Raw genomic sequence first — 21528 nt, forward strand, 5'->3', positions numbered from 1 at the left:
CAACTAATTGCTGAAAAGGAAAAAAAGGCTTCATTTCGTTAAGCATTTCCGGCCCTGTTTTGTACCCTGTTTGTGGAAAGTGCCATAACCAGTATAATACAATTAGTGGTCATAAGTAACTCGGCCAAAACAAGATTACTTTAATATCTGTGGTGCTTGAGTGTGTTTGTATTTGAATTATCCCAGAGCCCTAGGAAACACTGGCCTTTTCTTTATTTGAATAGTAAAAAATTAAAACCGCCTCACTGAAGAATTAAAAAACTGTCAGACTTGAAAATGCTTATGATTTAATGTGTGTGTTTGGAGTTTGTACTGCGTGTAAATGAGACTCTGTGGTGAGTATGAGATTGAATTCGACACAAGCGGGAGGCAAAACTCTGTGTTTGGTTGTTTTTTGCGCATTTTTTTCCTCTTTCCAACGTTTGCGCACATTTCCCATGACCTTATGGCAGAGCACTTAAAGCTTTGGTTGTTAAAGAGAGGACAAATAAATGTCAAATGTCATGTGTCTTTTAATCACATATGTACCAAGTCATTATTGAATACAGTACATCATTGTATAAACCTTTCTTGTCTGTGTGTTTTTTTACACCTCATATGTTCACGGTAAAAGGCTTTACATTGCCAATTAGTAACTTTAAATTACAGACACATTACAAACAAGTCCAGTTGCATTAATGGCCTACTTGTCATTTCATGAATTTGAACCAATTTGAAAATATGAGAAAAGTGGAATTAAAGTGCCTAATGGTTATTTAATAATGAAGTGTTTATCAGGTAAGGTTAGGGGCAGGTGAAGGGCTTTATTGTCCCAATAAGGCAGTATTTATTTAATATAATTTTCACTCAATATGTTATTATTGCACATGCCTACTGTTTTATAATGTTGGCCGCCTAAAATACTGAGGTGCAAATAGTATCTGACTGATAGCCTAAATGTTGTAGGTATGCAGGAATTGACTCAAAATAAACATGAAAAATATTTACTGTGCTTAAAAAAAAAGTGATAACTAGCCAGTCTTCCCTTTTACATTCAAATCAACTTGTTTTCTTAATTCACTTACATTTAAAGTTAGTTTAACATGGGGCGGTTCACACATTCCTAACTAATACAAGCATTGTTTTTGTGGCAAATTCCCGTCTCCATTGTCCGTGTAATTATTTATTTATTCATAAGCAGCATCCACTTCGAAGCTTGTTTACATATCCGCCCCTCCCCCACCGCTCGTACGAACGTGGTGACGCAATTTGCGCCGTGACGTCATGACGTCTGGGAGGCTGCGATGACGACGGGATTCCACAGTGGGACGGGCCGACTCTGCAAATGGCTACGAGGTGCAATTTGTCGATTTCTTCATCGTTAATCTCATCTCCTGCGACTCGGAAGAAAGCGTATACCCGCTCTGCCTCGCAGGCTGCCCTCAGGTGAGTGAGCTGTGTCGTTTTAACCCGAGATGCGGGTGTTTTTCGCCGTGTTTTGAGGCCTTATCTGAGGGGTCCGCCCTCTGCTCTCGACAACAACAACAACAGATGCCGAAACGGGCCTCGGCTGAGGATACATTTAATAAATGCTTCACATGAGCTGTAAAAAAATCACCGTGGTTTAGACGGTTGTGCTATTTAGTTGGTTTGATATACATTTGACCCCTGACTGGGGTAGAAATGCGGCCTTTTAGCTCAGTTTTTGTCGGTTACTTCGCTCGAGCTCCAGTCAGTGAAACAGCCGCCGCGCGACTGACTGACAGATCGAGCGCGAGCGCCTTACAACAGTTCACCATGGTAACCAGCTTTATGCAATTGGTATTGCTATAAAACTGCCACGATTGCCAAGGAAAAGCAAATTATACACACCATTTACTGTAGTAGTGAGGCGATAACTAATGGGTGCCATGGTATAATGACTATTATAAAAAACAAAGCATCATAAGGCATTATTTTCAGTTCATTTTTGTTACTTTTGTAACAATAACTGCCATGTTATCAGCATAATAACATATACTACAGTTGTTGTTACTACAGTACAAGTTCTGAAAGCTTCGCTTTTTGGAGGAGATCCTGTAATTATCATGACTTCACACTTGGAACAATACCTCTAATAATTATGGTATTTAACGTTAGGTGGAGACTATGATTACTATGGCGTCATGAAAATTATGCTTTATGTTTCTCTGTAACATATTAATAATACTCATTTAATAGATGATGATGTCTCATTCAAACAGAGCATGAAGCCTTTATAATATTTGTGCTGTAGACAGTTTTACTGTAATTGGCATGGGGAGACCATATTTTCCCGCAGAATGAATGGGACTTTTACTTCTGTTGCATCCAATACCCAGTAGACACAGTTTTACTGCGGTAACTAAGGTATTTTGAAGGGAATCTTCATCTGTAGAGAGGCATGTGTTGGGTGTGTTTGTTTCTGTCAGACCCGCGTGGTGTTGGACTGCTAGATGATCCTTTGGCTGTCCTGCTCTTGTTTTGGTGTTGGGTTTCTCATGTGTGGTCAATCTGACTGACTCATGGTGTGACTTTGGGATAAAATGCATTGGTTAAAGGTTAACTCAACCTGCTGAATAAGTGCAAATGCATGACTTCCTAACTCGGCGGTAGATAAAACCCAAATGATTGTGTGTTTGCACGTCACTGACTGTGTGTCTTGAGCCTGTTTGAGCGATCAATAGTAAACCAGTGTGGCAGGAGGGCGAGTGGTTGAGTTTATGAATGAACTCCAGCAATGCTGAGACATAATAATAAACATCTGTGTCTGTTGTTTGTTTAGAGCACTGCATACCCACAAATAAAGCATTTGGACAATTACGCCATCCGAAAAAATGCCGTAAGCTGCAGAAGCTTTCACTTTTCTTCATCAGTTTTGAAGTCTTTTAATGTCTTTGCCGATTTGGTCTTTGGACTTGTTCCACTAAGGCTACGTTCAGGTAAATGTGGCACAAATCCGATTTTTTTGCTCACATGTGACTCGGATCTGTTTTTCTCATGACAGTCAGTGTGAACAGCACAAATCACATGGAAATTCATCTTTTAAATGCAAATTTGTGCCACTTCCATATGTGTTCCTGGATCACAAAACCAGTCACGAGTCGCACGGGTATATCAATAGCCAACAATACATTCAATGTATGGTTCAAAATTATCGATTTTTCTTTTATACCCAAAATCATTAGGATATTAGGTAAAGATCACATTCCAATATATTTAGTAAATTTCCTACTGTAAATATATAAAACATGTATTTTTGTGAGTGAATGCGGCACAATCGTGAACATAAATGCACAACTTTAAAGGAGATTTTCTCAATGTTTCGATTTTTTTGCACCCTCAGATTCCAGATTTTCAATAGTTGTATCTCGGCCAAATATTGTCATAACCATACATCAATGGAAAGCTTATTTATTCAGCTTTCATGTGATGTATAAATCTCAATTTAAAAAAAAAAATTACCCATGTGACTGGTTTTGTGGTCCAGGGTGTTATGTTCTCCTAAATCCGACACAGGACCGATGTTTTGCAATGCGACCGCAGTCTGAACAGTCATATAGGAATTCATTTAGGACTTTGGGTGACCAGACGTCCCGTTTTTTCCCAGGTTTCCCGACTTATTGTGAAAAAAAGCATGTTTTTTCTCGTATTTCTTCTTTCCTAAATTGTCTCTGCTGGGTGATTGTATAAAAGCATAGAATAGCTACAAAGGTAGTCAATCTCGTTATAGTATATTTCGGAGAACAATATTACCATCTGTCACAATTTGTTATCGATTAATTAAGGCCATTTTGGTCTTTTTTTTTGAGAGAGAGATGCTAACGGTCTAATCGGATTCAATGTTCCTTGATTATTACGCCGGCATGAGAGTATAGGTCCTAATCATATTGGCCTAGAAAATCACAACTTTTTATTTTCTGTCGGTCTTAGTACACGATGTTACTACCGAAGAAAAATATTGAAACTCTTTGGTCATTTTTTTGAGAGAGATGCTAACGGTCTAATCAGATTCAATGATCTATGCTAAGCTATGCTAAAAGTGCTAGCACCAGACCCGGAGATCGGCTGAATGGATTCGAAAACGGTAAACTCTAGGGGAGCTGGAAAATGAACATGTCTGTGTCATTAATGTTAATCAATCAAACAACAAATGATGTTAAATAAATGTATTCATGACATGTTAAATAAACCTACTGTACCTGGAAAACTGAGTGAATTTAGCTCTTATTTGTCCTATATGTTTGTGATTTGATTCTTTGTTCTTTTTCCTGTCCCGTGAGAAATCTGGTCACCCTACTTTTACGTCACTCTAGATATTCATCAACGTTCTGCTCTCATGCGCATCACTTCAAAGATTTTACACACCCGACGTTATCAAGACAGTTGTGAAAGGTATTCAGTGGAAGGACAGTGATGTGTCAGAACTCATGTGATGTGATGTGTCAGAACTCAGTGACAGCTCGATGTACAGGTGAAACTCGAAAAATGAGAATATCGTGCCAACGTTCATTTATTTCAGTAATTCAACTTAAAAGGTGAAGCTAATATATTATTTAGACTCATTACATGCAAAGTGAGATATTTCAAGCCTTTGTTTGTTATAATTTTTATGATCCACTTGGACTATTTTAACTTTCTGGGCCGGCAAGTTTAAATTAATAGAAGCTTATGGAGGAGTGATCCAGCGCTCAGATTAAAAAAACAAACAAACAAAAAAAATCTTAATTTGTGTTCCAATGATGAACGAAAGTTTTACAGGATTGGAACAACATTTTTGGATGAACTAATAAGTGTCCAAATACTGATTGGAGCTATTTTATATTTGTCTTGCAAGCTTTGTTTATTTCCCACCGTTGCTGAATCTCCAGCACCACTGTAAATTAAATCATACTTTATTAAAGTTTGATAAAACGGCTGTGTGCCGCAAAATAATGGCACTAAAAAATGCTATTATTTTATAGATGGCAACAAAAAAAAAGTTTTTTTCGTAAATTTTTTTCCAGTTCCAGTCAAATGATAAATGTGTTTATGTTCACTTATAACACATTCTTAGAAATTGGAATGATTGTTTCTAGTGAAAATAATGACAGCAAAATATAAACATGTGCCATCCATGAATGTGCCCTTTGACCAGGGACAGTGAGGAGGAGTAGCATGAGGCAGTCGTCGGTTGGTGTTTTAGTAAAATGAAACTGAATCAGTCCCAACGGTGGTTCAGGAATGAGAACACACAATGCAGATTGACCTTTGGGACAGTAAGAGTGACACCTGAGATGCAAAGAAAAATACTGAATGATTCTTCTGTCCACCTGCAGTCAGGTGACCTAAAAGAAAGTGGAGAATTCTCCAGAAAGCCGTTGTTTCTGAATACCCAACACTGCCTGAAAGTTGCTTATTGGATACAGACCAGTATGAAAATGGTTTGGCACTGCACAAAACTAACAGACTTTTTCATATTGAACAGTTTGCAATGCATGTACTCATATGATCCCACATTGCAAGTCAGTCATTAGGGCCAATCAGATTGAAGACAGACCCCTCAGCTGTAGTAAACATGAGCGTTTGCCTGTTCGAGATATGTTTTATCAGTAGTTTCCAGACGGCTTCAATGTGGCCTCCACTGGAAGCGTGTGTTTGAATGTTTTTGCGAATGGATGCTGTTGCCCTCTGGCCATGAACCAACTAAACTCACTTCACATGACTCTCAGGAGACAGACCGGTCACTGAAATCATGACACGCTTTACTGCTGCTCTGTTTAGTCTATGACAATTTAGGTTTTGTTGTCTTCTGTGGAACAGCATCAGCTCATTCTTTATGCATCTTTTAGCAGAGCTTCACAGATAGCTTTCATAGGAAGGATAGTAAAAACCGGTTGGTGTTGTCGGTTGATGCGCCTCCAGAGAAGAGAAATAAATGACATAATGGTGTTTTTCATGTGTATTTTAGGTACAGTATATGAACTACAGTACTGGGGGGTTTGTGCTTGTCGCAGTGTTTTGCTTGTTTTCTTCCAAGCAAACTTTGATACTTGCAATTCCATGCAAATGTCAACCTTGCCAATAAAAAATAAAGTTATTATCAAAATATCAAAACCCTTTCTAAGTTGTCCATTTAGGTCTGCAATATACTGTATTAATCTGCTGTATCAGAAATTAGTTACAGTTTATTGAAATAATACGTTTTGTAGCTTTTTTATGTCTGTGTACTGTGTAGTTTTGATCTCCTCATCCATATGCTGGTGATCTCCTATAATAAATTAAAAATGTTTTTTGCAGGTAAATAAGTGATGCACTATATCATTTGAAAAGCCTTTGAATTTATCAGTTGTGATTATGCCTGAAATAATCTGCAATAAACCTTCTGTTCCTGATGAGTATATTGACTCATGTACATAAATGGCTGTGTAATGCAAGCTTCACTGCACCTTTGCCCACAGAGTACCTGGTGTAAAAAGTGTAAAAAGCTGTATTGTCAGAGATGTTATGCAATGTTTGTTTGGAATAGACATTAAAGTCTTTTTTCTCCTCTTTCCATAGGTTTCAATGTCATAACACTGAGTGACGGTACCAGCGTGGGATCGTCCAAAACAAACCTCACCTCGTTGTTTTTAAGAGTTTGGTAAGATCCAATTGTGTGTCTTTTGAATTATGGCTTGGTTAATATAGCCTAGTTTATATTGCATTTTGACTGTTTGTATGTGTATTTCCCAAACAGATAAACAATAATTTTAACCAAATCCATTATTGCTAAGTAATTACTAAACTAATTATTACATGACATTGTTATTTTGGAAAGTGGTAAACAAATTAAAAGTAAAAAGTAAATCTTTACGATAATTTTTTTTTTTTTTCTTCACTCAGACTGAAGTCTGCGAGAAAGAGCTGACGAGTGGTTGAAGTCACGACAGTGTTGCACCCGCACTCCTTCACCGGGGCTATGGTAAACAAACACCACCAACATCTCTCTCTTTCCCAGCGCGTGACTCCCAGGCACTGGTTCAAACGCTGAATCGGAAACTGCTCATTGATTTCTCAGGCTTTTAATCAGCTGAAATGAACGCCACTCAGACAGTGTCAAAGTCCCGTCCTGACTGCTGTCTCAGTGCAGATCAATGCCCTCTTTAGACAGACAGACTGGATGAATGGATAGATGTGTGCTAGTGTCATCAGTGTGTTCTGCTCATTATAAAACAGTTCCGGCTTTAAATTCTGATGGGATAACATGCGTTCACAGCTGTTAGATGCATTAAGAGAGATGATATACGCATCATCTGTGACCAGCAATTGATTTTAATATTAATACACATTCTATTAGTTGCTTGGCAACTGTAAACAGCCTACAGTTTTTATTATGAATGAATTGTAGTGAATGTGACATACATAATTCACCTTTGTTGTTAAGCGTAGTTCTATACACTGTTGATTATAAACGCAGCACTTTGTTCTTAGTGTGTTTCTTCATGACTGTTCAGGGATCGCGGTCCCTTTAAATTTTCTGAATGCGTGATGACGTGAGACGCTTGTCAGCCCCCTTTGAGTTTCAGTGTTTTTCTGATAAATATTTAGAAAACGCATTTGTGTGCTCAACGTGAGAAGTTGTCTCTTGCAATTAACTGCAATTTCCACAGAATGAACATTTGTGTTTTATATCATATTGCTCTTGCAGCCATTTTATTGACGCACAAGTCACACGAGTTCTGAATGTAATAGTGATTTTACAGTGATTTATTTTTAAGGGATTTTATCCACTTTGATGCATGTCATTAGCCTGGCTCCGCCCTCCTATGTACTTCCGCTCAATTAAAATTTTCCTTCATTATGTCGTCTGGGTTTGCAGTATATTCGCGTGTTTTCTCCGGCCAATTTTGTACCGGTCCAATCAGCGAACAGAGGGAGTGGCTGAGAACGATGACGTTGAGCTCGTACGCTAGTTTGAGTTGAAGTTTCGTCACGACTAAACGTTAGCGATTGGTTATGGCAGATCCAGAGTGGCTCTGGGCAGATCCAATAGTTTTAAACTTTAACAGAGTACCCGCCTACGAGGAAGTTAACGCTTGTCAATGGAGAGTGGCCAGACTCTCTGTACGAATTAAATGTACGAGACTCTGGGACCAGGCTAGCATGTCATAACTAACAACAAGGTAAAATCAATGTAACTGGAATATAATCTTTATTATGAACCTTTCATGTTGAGAGAAACCAGAGCAGAGACATCATTCACTGTGATGTTTGTGTTTTAATCTGTATATGTCTGTGTTCAGAAAAGTGTACCTCATTTTCTTGTTTGCTTGGTGTCAGGACAGTTTAACAAATGCCTTCGGTCTATGTGCGAATTCTGATTGATGTGTTTGTTTACACATTCTTAATGAGTTATGCACATTATTGTTTGTTTGCTATTCTGCCCGTTTGTGCCCTGTAATTCTCTGTCTGGTTCTTTCCCTGTGCCCACAATGAGCCGCCCCGGCCCCTCTAGTGTGTTTACTGAGCCGTGCTGAGGGCCATTGTCAGCATTACACACAGACGCCAATGCTGCTGATCCAGCAAATACACACAGATAGATAGATAGATAGATAGATAGATAGATAGATAGATAGATAGATAGATAGATAGATAGATAGATAGATAGATAGATTAGAGAACATTAAACAGATAGAAAGAGGGTACATGGTTTATACAAAACCACACCTCCTCTGTGCATTATCTCATCCAGTCTTTGACTAGGCAGCGTTTTATGGCACAACCAGATCACTCCGTCTTGAGGACTCCCGTGTTTGAGCTAGACAACATGGCGACACAGCTGCCCTCTCTCACAGAGTCTCTCCTATTTGTGGAAACTGAGTCCAAACATTCTCTGCCAATCTGAACTCTCAAGGCCACCGCGGGCCGTAGCCTCTCATTCCTGCATACAGAAGTGAATGGAATGACTTTAGCCCTGCACATCGCTGTCATGAATCATGAAGCTTGTGCTGAACGCAGCACACAACTTTAATAATATGTAAATTTGCCGTTTTTATTTGTTTAATGTTTTTGGTTTCTACATAATTCCCATAATTTCATTTGTGTTAGTTCGTTTTGATGACTATTATTATTCTAAGTAAGCAGATGTGTCCAAACCTTTCACTGGCATTGCATGTTAAAGTGTCTGTGTGAGTGATAGTAGTAGCCATGATTTACTATAACTCTACTCGTTGAGAGTCTTAAGTAAAGCCGGCTACTGTATCGGTTACAGGAGTGCCTGTTGTATCAGAAATAGCTGAAGTGACCTCAGAGCAGGAAGTCCTGGCAAACTCTCCGTTTGCCATTTCAAATGTTTTGCTGCTCTGAAGCCCAGCCAAAAATGGTATTGGTTTAGGTAATGCTGTGATCACTCTGTCCCCAGTGTAGCTTAGATAATCACTCATTTAATCAGAGGTTTAGTCATGAACAATGTTTTATCCGTATAACAGTTTGGCTTTTGGCCCCCGGGAGTGATAAAGCTGGAAAAGGAGTTTGTACATTTATAATGCGTGATGTCAAATATTTAGCCTTTGATAAAGACGCTCTCACACACTCTTGTATTGGTGCAGCAGAACATAAATTATGTGAAGTGGAGTGAATAATGAAAACCTGTCCGTCTCACATCAGAAAAAAATAATAAATGTAAATGTATCATTTATATGGGTTTGTAATTTATTATATTATTATATATTTTTAAAAATAATGTATATAAATTGTATTTTGCATAAAGAAAATGTCTCCTTTTTTAGAACCATTGTTATTCTGTGCATTATATTGCATAGATTTTTAATGGCATGTGGCACATTTCCCTGCCAGATATATCTGAAGTATATAATATAAATTATATGTATATATATTTATTTTTCACTTTTTAGCTGCATTATTCTTGATGGTAATTCACAACAGAGTGTAATGCGGTTCATTTCTTATCCATATTCTGCTTGACAGGAGGAGGAGGGGCAGCAGAGTCTGGAGTGCATCCAGGCCAATCAGATCTTCCCTCGCAAGCCCCCCATCCTGGAGGAAGATGATCTTCAGGTAAGCGGGGGATCAAGACCACTGCCAAGATGAATTATGTTTATTAGGGTGTAGTGGGACCGTTAATGTAACTATTATTTGATTCTGACCAAGAGGGGAAATTCAAAAACAAAAAAAAACATTCTCCCACCCAGTTTGTTGTTCATTGACTACTATTAGTATGCCATTCATGGATTTATCTCCCCCAAAAGTGTAAACATTGAGCCCCTCAGGGACCATCAGAACATTGAGAGCGGTCCGCTCAGGTCCGTCAATCTCTTTCCAGTTCAACCTATAGCGAGAGTTTGGGGGCGTGGCTACTGTAGCAGGCGGAGCCAGAGGGTGTTTATCCACTGTGGGTCCTTGGCTGATGCATTACATGGGAAAAACACATTTTGTTTTGGTTACAGGAGTGCAAGACAAATTTTGCTGCATTTAGATCTTCAAAGATTAAACGGATCATGAACACGCAAAAGCAAACGGGGCATTGCGAATCAATGCGCTACAATGGATTCACTACATCATTATCATGCACTCATCCAGAAAGACAAATGTTCCAATTTATAAGGTTTACTTTGATGTGCCTCAATAGCCTCAAATATTTTTTGCATGTGCTTAAAAAAATGCCCCCGGTGCAGATACATTGGGTGGGTTTGTTATAAGCGAGACGTTCGCGGTTACTCTGGACAGAGTGTTATTAGCCTACTCAATTGCTTGCTTATGATGCATAGCAACACAGATAAAAGTATACCTAATATATTGGACCTTTTATTGAAAATAGCCTACTTTTTTCTCACATACCTGTTGAGACATGCCTTCACAAGTACCCGTAAGAGCTGTGATTGAGTTTGGGGAGGCGCAACGTATCGCAGACACTACTGCACATTCTTCACCTTTAAGCCCGCTTTCAAAAACTACTGAGCTGTCTACCTAGGCAACATTTTTAGGCATCATAAATGTGCTTGCCGTGTGTAGCCTTTCCCAAAATAGTAGGCAGCAAAATGATCTTGTTTTGTTCAAAACCGAAGACTGCATTACTTGCATCTCTTAGAATGCATTGCATCAAGCACTGTGAAGATTTTTATACAAGATATAAAACGATACGTGTCACACATCATTTAATTATGAGGTACAATTTCTGTTTTGATGATATGTAGACAGTAGAAAGCGAGAGAGCTCACTAGGTTTCAAAGCAGCCTTTGTTTCCAGCACCCCTGACAGGAAGACTCATGAATGGTATTTTTCTGCTGATAGTGTTAATTTGGAAATGCCTAAATAATTGCACTGGTCTTCTTTGAACATGTTGGATATATGTTTCTGATATTATCATCTGCTGTAGGTGCCCTTCCCAGAGCTGCATGGAGAGTTTACGGAGTACGTGGGCAGAGCGGAAGATGCCGTCATCGCCATGTCCAGCTACCGCCTGCACATCAAGTTTAAAGAGTCGGTTGTTAATGTGAGTGTGTGATTTATTTATTTATTTATTTATTTTTTCAACTCTTTACAAATGTGCTTTATATTAACCAGATCTACTTGAACTGCCAATATAGGTTTTAATAGTCTGTAGCTAAGGATATGAGTTTTTAACTTTTACTGAGCTGTTGTTGCCAAAGTTTGTTAAACACAAATGTATGAGCTCTTTGTTCTTCACAGAATATACTAAAACCTACTTGGCAGAGATAATGAAACGAGCAGCAATGAACAGTTTACATTTCTAAGCAGTTGAAGTGGAATAAACAGATATATTGCATTTTAACCAAATCAAACTAAACTGAGCAATGTTTGCATTTCAGGCATTTTCTCATTTGGTCTTCTTTTAATTCAGCTGGTTTTAAAAGTACACCTGACTTCGGAACTTGAATGTGGCCCACGTATATATATTTTTCTCCTCATGCAACATGTTTAGTGTATATTTTACAGTGTGAATAGCGAAAATCACACCAAAATCGACTCAATTCAATCTGGGTCATATTAGTATGCGGAAATATATTATATGCCTTTTTTTCTTTCTTTTTTTTGCAATGTGACTTTTATTCTTTCTCCCTCAGCTCAGAGTTTCCTGAGTGAAACTCTATTGTGGTCTGTTGTGCTGAAGTGGATGTATGGCGTATAATCTAGCCAGCCCAGTGGTCACTGAAAGATACTTTTATGTGGTGCATGCCATGCTGCTATATTTAGAGCCTACAGATGTTGTGAAGGGTATTTAGGGACAGAGAGCCACAGTTACATCAGGCGCTCTTAACACTGGCTAGTGGCTGCCATCACCCTGTATGTGTATTGAGCAGATCTGTCTTTATTAGCTGTTCTCTTTCACAGTTTCTTCCTGGGTCTGTTGCCATGGTTGCGGTGGCTTTTTGATTGGGATTGTCCACCCCCATGCTTTCAACATGGCACTATATTAAGGTTTTGGTTACATACTAATAATCTGCTCTGCTATACCCCTCATAGACCAGCAGTCATGATTCAGAAACCTCCTCATTCCAGTGTAGCACACAGAGCTGCCTGTTCCTGAACGACTGCTGGAATGGTCCACAAGATGGGAGAAGGAATATTTTGGGTTGAATGCAGAATATTATCTGGCATTCTGTCAAAAGATTGTAAAAATGCATGCAAATTACATTTACAGTAATGCACTTACAATGGCAGACTATGGGGACTGTGTACTGGGTGGTTTAAAAGCAGAAATGTATAGCCACTTTTTTTTTTTTTTTACTTTTTTTTTTTTTAAGTGCTTATATTGAAGATTAAGTGTGTAATTTATGTCCCACTAATATAATTTCAATAATTTTTTGCATACACTCCACTCCAAACTGTTTTGCATTAGGGTCCTGATCTTTGTTGCGGTTCATTTTGCAATAATGGCGGTCTGGCTGCACATTATCCCTTAAATGTTTTCTGTTCTGGACTCTTTCCTGCAGAGTTTTAATTGTAAGTGCGCTACAACTGAGAGACAAAATAATTATCAAAATTAACACTGGACCTCACTCAGATACTGTTAAATTTGAATTGTTTAAATGCGATTAGTCTGTGTTTGTTTGTGGCTTGTGGGTGATCAGCTCAGTGCTGATTCATCAGTTGATATCTGTGACAGTCACTTATTCACCAGAGTAAATGAGTGTGACGCACTCTGTGTGCCTGTGAAAGAGGGAGTGTGTTGTGCGTGAGAAGAGAGAGTGATGTGTGTGTTTGACACTGTAAGTGTGTGACTACAGACCAGTGAGGCAACTAAGCTGTTGTACAGTGTTGGGACTTGAAAGAGGAAGGAGATTGAGAGAATGTGATTACTGTTGTTACTGTTAAAGTGTCTTTTTCCCCCCCAGAGTGCAGGAGTCTTGAGAAATGTTTTTTTTTTTTTCAGAGTGCAGGATTCTTGAGACATGTTTTTTAAAGTTGAACTTGGCATGCCTTATGAATTGTGTGTAATAACAGGAACATTGCTTAGAGCAAAGTTTTCGAAGTCTGATAGTAATAGGATGATTTTCTGTATTTATACAGTATTTATGCATGTTTCCATATTTTCCAAGCTAGGTATGACGACCAACATGAATTGCGTTAATCTGAGGAGGAAAATAAACTGTTTTATGTGACTGTTAAACGATAAAAATATTATAAAAAAATTACTACAAACAAACTACCAAATGCTGGTATATATTTATATATTCAAGAAGGTTTGCACACGAAGGTACTTCACGAAAGTGATTTCGGAAGTGATTTAGACTTCTGAGGCATCAAAATGGTTTAATGATCTACAACAAAATAGAGCGAGCTTTGGTTATAACCAAACAAATATTGAATTAGTATGCAATAATTTATCACTTGAAATGACATCAAAAGTGGAAAAAGTTGGTCAAAAACTTACATTTGCACACAATCCGACCACCAAACGCAACTTTAATATGATATTTATTTTTTTAGCTCAACTGTTATAGAATGGAACAAGATTATGGGGTATCAAAGGCAGCAAAGGATACATCTGTGCTGCCTTCAAAAACTGATCAGATGAAGGTATGAAGGAGACAGGATGTGACACGATCACTAGATTCGGATGTGCACTGTATCCTGCCTGCAGAGGCAGCATTTTTCAGCTTTCAGACGCAGCCAATATATCATGAATCCGTTTTTTTGGCCATAGCTGATCACATGCCTGACTTTGTTACCAACACAGTTTTAATGGCTGTAGTTCTGGTGCTACTGTATTTAGGGGTTCAATTTAGAGAGACCTTTTTGGAGAAAAAAAAAATAATCTTAGTAGTTAACCTCCTTAATGACTAGTTTGCCATCCATAATATGGATCAGTTCATATCTCACAAATGTGTTTTAGTGTTCTCTGACCCTTTAACAAGCGCCCTAGGAATGTTTGAGTGTGGTCAGATTAGTTCAGTGGAATTTAACCGCAGCCCAGGAATGTGTGTATCACAGATGAGCCAAAACTCGCAGTGTACACGTCCACCTCGTGATTCTGTCTTCCCTCTCTTTTTCTTTCTCTGTGAACAGAATTGTTCGTGTGAGGTGTCAGTAAGTAACCACAGAACGGTCTGTTTGTATGCATGATGTTGCGAGCTGCAGTTTTGAGAGCCGTGGTCAGATGTGACTTGCATGCAATAAACGTGTGATCACGCGCAAGTTCCAGAGCTTAAAGGGGAACTGCGTTTTTAAACGCACAGTTGCAATGCTGTCCACACACGTAAACACACATACTTGATTGAAGCTGATTGGCATGCAGGCCGTTCAACACTTGAGCTGCAGAACAAAGAATGAGATTGTCTGAGATAAGCTGCAGACGCTAATCACTAACCGTGTTTGTAAACTCTAAGCCCGTCTAAACTTTCAGTGTGGTTGATTCAGCAGGTTGATTTAATCATTAGCATTGGTTGGGTTAATGGTGACTTCCGGTTTAGTCGCTCCGTGTGGTGTGCTGAGACTCACAGTGCCAGTAATGGAAAAATAATGTCTGAATGTCTATTCTGTCTCTCTCTCTCTTTCAGGTTCCCCTGCAGCTGATAGAAAGTGTAGAATGTCGGGAAATGTTTCAACTGCACATTACCTGCAAAGACTGCAAGGTCGTCAGGTGAGTCTATCCATCCATCCATCCATCCATCCATCCATCCATCCATCCATCCATCCATCCATCCATCCATCCATCCATCCATCCATCCATCCATCCATCCATCCATCCATCCATCCATCCATCCATCCATCCATCCATCCATCCATCCATCCATCCATCCATCCATCCATCCACCCACCCACCCACCCATCCATCCACCCACCCACCCATCCATCCACCCATCCCTCTCTATCTATCTGAGCTGCACGAATAATCATTAAAGGGGTGATGACATTTGCCTTGATCTTTTAACATAGAAGAGATCTTTGTACAATTAAAACATTCTGCAGGTTTTATAATTATAAACAAATTTAATCAACCACCACAAAAAACAGCTTGTTTTGATATTGGGTGACCTGTGATGTCACACTGGCAAACACATTTGCATAAGCCTGCCTCCAGAGCCAGACATCGATGAATAGTTATACTTCAGCGCATCACAGGCCCCGCCCACTGGTGTTCATTCACCTGTAGTAAATTGCATGTTATTTTGTTTAGATGTATATTTACATTCGTGGGAGAATCATGATCTGTTTATCTATTCTCGTTTTCTATGAAAACGTATCATTGTTAGTGTTATTTTTAAGCAGAATGTCTTTGACTATTATTGTGACTGTTAAAAATGTAATACAATTTTTACAACCAATAATCCAGGTCAGCCCAGTCTGTCTTTCTGCCTCTCTTTGACTCTGTTTCCCTGTGTCCCTCTGATGCAGTAGATCTAATGTGTGTTTTGACAGGTGTCAGTTTTCAACATTTGAGCAGTGTCAGGAGTGGCTGAAGAGGCTGAGCGCGGTGGTCCGTCCACCGTCCCGGATAGAGGAGCTGTTTTCTTTTGCCTTCCACGCGTGGTGTGTGGATCTGTACACAGGAGAGAAGGAGCAGCATGGAGATCTCTGTCGGCCAGGTACTATTTAACCTGTGTGCTTAGATGTCTCACAAATAGTTTTATCTCTATATTTTATTTTAACACCTAGTGAGTCCACAAACAAGATACACTTGAATATCTTTAAAAGATAAACAAAGAACATCACTAAATTTGTCCAGTCCTGTAACTAGTTCTTCCTTTGAAATCCTCTTCCTCCTTACCTTCAGAATTCATCTCAACCTCTCACTTGCCTCTATCTTTCAGGTGATCATGTGACGTCCCGCTTCCATAACGAGGTGGAGCGGATGGGCTTCGACACTCAGAACGCCTGGAGAGTATCTGAGATCAACAACAAGTACAAGTGAGTGTTTCTCTTTCAAACTCATTACACTCTGAGTTTAAAAACATCTAAGCAGTCCTGGACACTCAACCCTGTCCTGCTGCGCTCAGTGGGTCTGTTCAGGAGCCGCGCACAAGATTAGATGACTTTAGACAGGCATCAGTCAGTGTGATGCCCTGATCTGATCACAGTGCCCTCTACTTGCCCCCTGGCACTACCAGGTTGTGTTCCAGCTACCCTCAAATGCTGCTGGTGCCAGCCTGGATTACTGATAAGGAGCTGGAGAACGTGGCGGCCTTCCGCTCCTGGAAGAGGTTTCCGGCCGTGGTTTATAGGTCAGTCAGCCACATCTGTTCGTAAGCATGGAGAATGAAAACTGCTCCTAAACCTAGTGACAAATCTTTATATTTTTAGTAGGGCTGTCAAACGATTAAAATATTTAATCGCGATTAATCACATTAATGTCATAGTTAACTCGCGATTAATCGCACATTTTTATCTATTCTAAATGTCTCTTGATTTCTTTTTGTCCCATTATTTTTTTATTTTTTTTATTTTAATGCTCTTATCAACATGGAAAAGTGGATCAGCTTGCTTTGTGCAAATGTTTTTTATTGAAAACAAGATTGGCATATACTGTTCAATTCCACACTGACATTCTCACTTGGAGCAAATAATGTCTCACACAATGTAACTCTGTCCATCAATAAAAGGGAGACAGAAATACTGACGAGGTAACGTTACTGATAGTGACGAGTGTGCTGAGATCGCATCAGCTGTGTGTGTGTGTGTGTGTGTGCTTGGCCATCAAGTGGTATTTAGACTGGACGTGCTGCGATGATAGCTCAGTTCACAACGACAAAACACACAGATCACTTTGTTCTTGTCAACTAACCCATTTGGCAACTTTTTAAAAGTAAACTTTCCATTCAGAATCTTATTGGCATCCATTTCGGCGTCTCGCGCTCATCATTCATCCACTCAAAACGTAACGTTAAAGAGGATCGCAGTCGCACGCCGGACGAGAAGCGCAGCGCCGCGTATTTAAAATCCGAACACATTATTCTCTATGAATGTACACACACCGGCGGCGCCATTCTGCGTTTTTATTGCTGGCCATAAACGGAGAAAGTGCGCGTCCGATGTGCTAGACGCGCTCAGTTGTCCTAGACGCGGCTCGGCGCTGCGCTTCTCGTCCACTCTTCGGCGGCTCACAAGCCCAAACAAGTGTGTGCGGCGTGCTGTTGTTCTGTTTTGTTTCTGGTCTAGCTAGATCCGGTGTGGCGTTGTAGTTTTAATAACGTTATAGTTGCTGCAAAAGCATGTGAAAAAAACCAACAAAGTTTGCTAGGCGTTAATCTCGCGATAAAAATTTTTACGCCGTTAACATGGGTTTGCGTTAACGCCGTTAATAACGCGTTTAACGGACAGCCCTAATTTTTAGTTTTGGTTAAAGGGATATTTCACCGCTGGAAGATGAATGTGTATTTAAATTGGGTCATTTATGTAGTAGAAATTAGAAATTATTTTAGAAGTTGGTGCCTTCTTGACTGAGAAAAGACATTTATTTTTGTCTCATGTGGATGAAAGACAACAACTCCCAGAATGCACTTGCTTCGCTGCCCTACGAGGCCTGGCCTACCGGTTACAGAGGGCAGTGTTGGAAGAAATTATACAAACTAGGCTACTACAAGTTGACCTGAAACTGAAAAGACGCCGTTTTATCGTGAGTCTCCGTGCTGATTTAGTTAATAAAAACCTATTTAAATACTGATCGGATTTATATCCGTTTTGTGAAAAAAACCTAAGGGCGGGTTGAAAATGTGCAGAACTAGCTCCTACTCCTATCATCTAAAGCAGGCATAGGCAACTCCGGTCCTGGAGGGCCACTGTCCTGCAGAGTTTAGCTTCAGCCCTGATAACAACTCACCTGCCTGTATCTATTCTAGTAATCCTGAAAACATTGATTGCCTAGTTCAGGTGTGTTTAATTAGGGTTGGAGATAAACTCTGCAGGACAGTGGCCCTCCAGGACCGGAGTTGCCTATCCCTGATCTAAAGCCTCAGATGATGACGCTAAATTACGATTTTTGCGTCATCTGAGTTTTTTTTCCAGACACACAATACAGAAATCTCTCGCCTCAGGGGGACATGAGGGAGGGAAGCACGGTCATTCCAAAATACAACCGGGTTTCTACTGATACAAAGCTTAATGCTAATCGGTGAAGTATACCTTTAACAATGACAGCACTGCCTAGGTTAATAGTCCAGGTCTTTCACCTCTCGTTCCCAGGCACCAGAGCACAGGGGCAGTGATCGCTCGCTGTGGGCAGCCTGAGGTCAGCTGGTGGGGCTGGAGGAATGCAGATGATGAGCACCTGGTGCAGTCCATCGCCCGAGCCTGTGCCGTGGACAGCAGCACCTGTAAAGGTGTCTCCAATGGCTCCTTGTCCCGGGAGTACACTAACGGAGCTGACCTCTCAGATGTGGACTTCGGTCAGAACTGAATACTGTTCTTATTTAAGCCATAGACACTTGGCCTAATTCAAATTATAAAGCAGATGATTTCGGCTGTCAAATTTGATTGGCTGATAAAGGGTGATCATAGCACCATAACATATGCTGCTGTTAACCAATTGGAATGAAGTATTCCAGAGGAATTTCCAATGAACTAACATCTTAAATTTCTTTGTTCGTACATTGATTATTGTGTGACTTATGCATGTATTATGCATACATGTTTATTTTACATCAAAACTCGTCTCTTTCTATAGACTCATCCATGACTAACAGCTCAGAGGTGGAGACACTAGCCATCCAACCTCGAAAGCTTCTGATCCTGGACGCCAGGTCATACGCTGCTGCCGTAGCCAACAGAGCCAAAGGTGGAGGGTGTGAATGCCCAGGTACTGTCTCATAGATGCTCTTTTAACAAGCACAATAAAACAAGATACCGTCCTCATTAATGGTGTGTTGCTCTCCCCTGTAGAGTACTACCCTAACTGTGAGGTGGTGTTCATGGGTATGGCCAACATCCATTCCATCCGCAAGAGTTTCCAGGCTCTGCGCTTCCTCTGCACACAAATGCCCGATCCAGCCAAGTAAGTCTTCCAGGGAACATCTGCTGTGGTTGCAGTGTGTCCCTTTGTTTATTTATCTATTTAGACCTTTTAGGGATATATATGTTTTTTTTCTTCAGTACTGTCAAAATGTTCCAATTAATTAATCTATCTCAAAATCTAAGGCCTACTAAAAATTACCCTCTTAATCTTTGTCGGGAGGAAAAACGTAATGAAAATCAAAATAGTGATATTGATATTTTTAACATATAAACTTTTCAAGACAGACCTACTTTGAGTGCGAGGTTTTATGATATAAGTTTATCATTATTTCTGTCCACTGTGACATCATAAACCTGTAACTCCTGCCAGTTATCTACAAAGAATTATTTTATATCGGACTAACTAATCATGTATTCAACATCAGTGTTGTTATTGTAAAAAAAAAAAAAAAAACTAAACTAAACTAATTAAATACTGAAATAGAGCAGAAAAAGATGATAAACGTAAATGTATTAACGTAAATGAAAATTAGAAATGTTGCCTTGACAACTAACTGAAATAAAATAAGTTAAAGTTGAAGTACTAAAATTACTAAAGCTAAAATATTTACTTAAAAAACTAATGAAAACAATAACAAAATCACTAAAGCTAAAATATTTACTTAAAAAAACTAATGAAAACAATAACAAAATCACTCAAACTTAAACTAAATTTGAAACTGAAAATATAAAAATAAAAGCCAAAAGTAATACTATAGTAGTATATAACTAAAATAACACTGGTCAACAAAATGCTTCTCTGCTTTGAATCAAATGTTTTATTTCAGCTAATTGGTTTGGTACAAATGCAGAAGTGCTTTAGTTTCCTCATGAGGTCCACTTTCTTCCCGTCTATTGTTATTTCCCTGGCAGCATATCTGCCTGTGATTTCCAGCGCTGGCTCGTGTTTGCTTCCTTTTCCATCCGCGCCTTTTCCACGTGTCCATTTGTTGTAAAGTCAACAGCGAGTCTTCCAAGTGACTCTTTTTCTGTCATTCTCTCTCTTTCTCTTTTTAGTCAGTATGATAAACTCTTACCAAGAGCTGTGTTTCTAGGCAACAGACATGAATTGTTGAGAGGGGAAAAAAATCCAATTCCTTGCTTTGATTATTCTGATTGTAAATGTCTCTGCATGAGGTAGTAATGTACATACAAAGCTGATCTCCTATTAAAGGTGATTTTGATTCATGTTCCTTGTGGGAACGATTTTTTGAATATCTCCTCGGGATACTGACTAATGTCAGTTTGCTTTGGCTGTGTTTGAGCATGTTGAAAAACTTTTACAATGATTATTGACTGCTTCCCACACTTCTGAAAACAGAAGTTTTTTTAGTCATTTTTTTTTAGTCATTGTTTTCCATTAAGATTTAAACGCTGTTTATACTTCTTTGATGAATAGAAATAGAACTGAATAAGAAACGCATTTATTTGAAATATAAATATTTTGTAACATTATAAATATCTTTACTCTTTTGTTCAATTTAATGCATCCTTGATAAATAAAAGTATTAATTTCTCTAAAGAAAAAAAACTCTACAGGATGCAAATACTGATTTGAATTCTCTTTCACATCTTCTTGCACTTAAATGAACAAATCCACACGACATTTTCAAAATGCCCATCTTGGAGAGTTTTTTAAATCTGATTACTTTATTAAATTTATGTACCTGTTAGACCTACCTGGAAAACCTGAAAAGCACTGGTTATTTGTGCTATTGCTCATAATTTGATTATTTGTTCTAATTTATTACTGATTCTTTACTTATCGTTAATAATACTGGAAATGTATGTTAGGCTAGTAGGTTTTGCTGTGTTATCAATATTGAAATCAAGAATCTGAAAATTGGTGTCATAACCCTATTTATTAAGGTTGCATTGTTCAAACTTCAAACTAGGGCTGTAAACGATTAATCGCGATTAATCGCATCCAAAATAAAAGTTTGTGTTTACATAATATACGTGTGTATGGTGTATAATTATTTTGTATTTATAAATATGCATACATGCATGTATGTATATATTTGAGAAATATTTGCATTTATATACTGCATATTTATTTTTATATAATTTATATTATATATAAATAGAACTATTTTATAT

General features: G+C 38.9%; 1 protein-coding gene across 20 annotated transcripts in view; it reads left to right on the forward strand.

The window, feature by feature from the left end:
• The first annotated feature begins 1283 nt into the window (after nt 1-1283).
• The window catches only part of mtmr3 (myotubularin related protein 3), a 36676-nt gene continuing 16431 nt past the window's right edge, over nt 1284-21528 (forward strand). For 17 of the 20 annotated variants that reach the window (XR_013800394.1, XR_013800395.1, XR_013800396.1 and 14 more), the window contains exons 1-13: nt 1284-1425; nt 6538-6619; nt 6862-6940; nt 9946-10035; nt 11354-11470; nt 14509-14529; nt 15000-15082; nt 15862-16028; nt 16254-16350; nt 16551-16664; nt 18622-18824; nt 19103-19234; nt 19318-19429. Coding sequence is in view for 16 of the 20 variants with exons in the window: in XM_079636807.1 (XP_079492933.1) it covers nt 6938-6940; nt 9946-10035; nt 11354-11470; nt 14509-14529; nt 15000-15082; nt 15862-16028; nt 16254-16350; nt 16551-16664; nt 18622-18824; nt 19103-19234; nt 19318-19429 (1139 nt within the window). In the remaining 4 variants the exon portion in view is untranslated. The remainder of the gene's footprint in view (nt 1426-6537; nt 6620-6861; nt 6941-9945; nt 10036-11353; nt 11471-14508; nt 14530-14999; nt 15083-15861; nt 16029-16253; nt 16351-16550; nt 16665-18621; nt 18825-19102; nt 19235-19317; nt 19430-21528) is intronic. The other 3 variants (XM_079636805.1, XM_079636799.1, XM_079636801.1) reach the window with 1 other exon arrangement.

Source organism: Phoxinus phoxinus, assembly GCF_949152265.1.
Source record: "Phoxinus phoxinus genome assembly, chromosome: 15".
Lineage (NCBI taxonomy): Eukaryota > Metazoa > Chordata > Actinopteri > Cypriniformes > Leuciscidae > Phoxinus > Phoxinus phoxinus.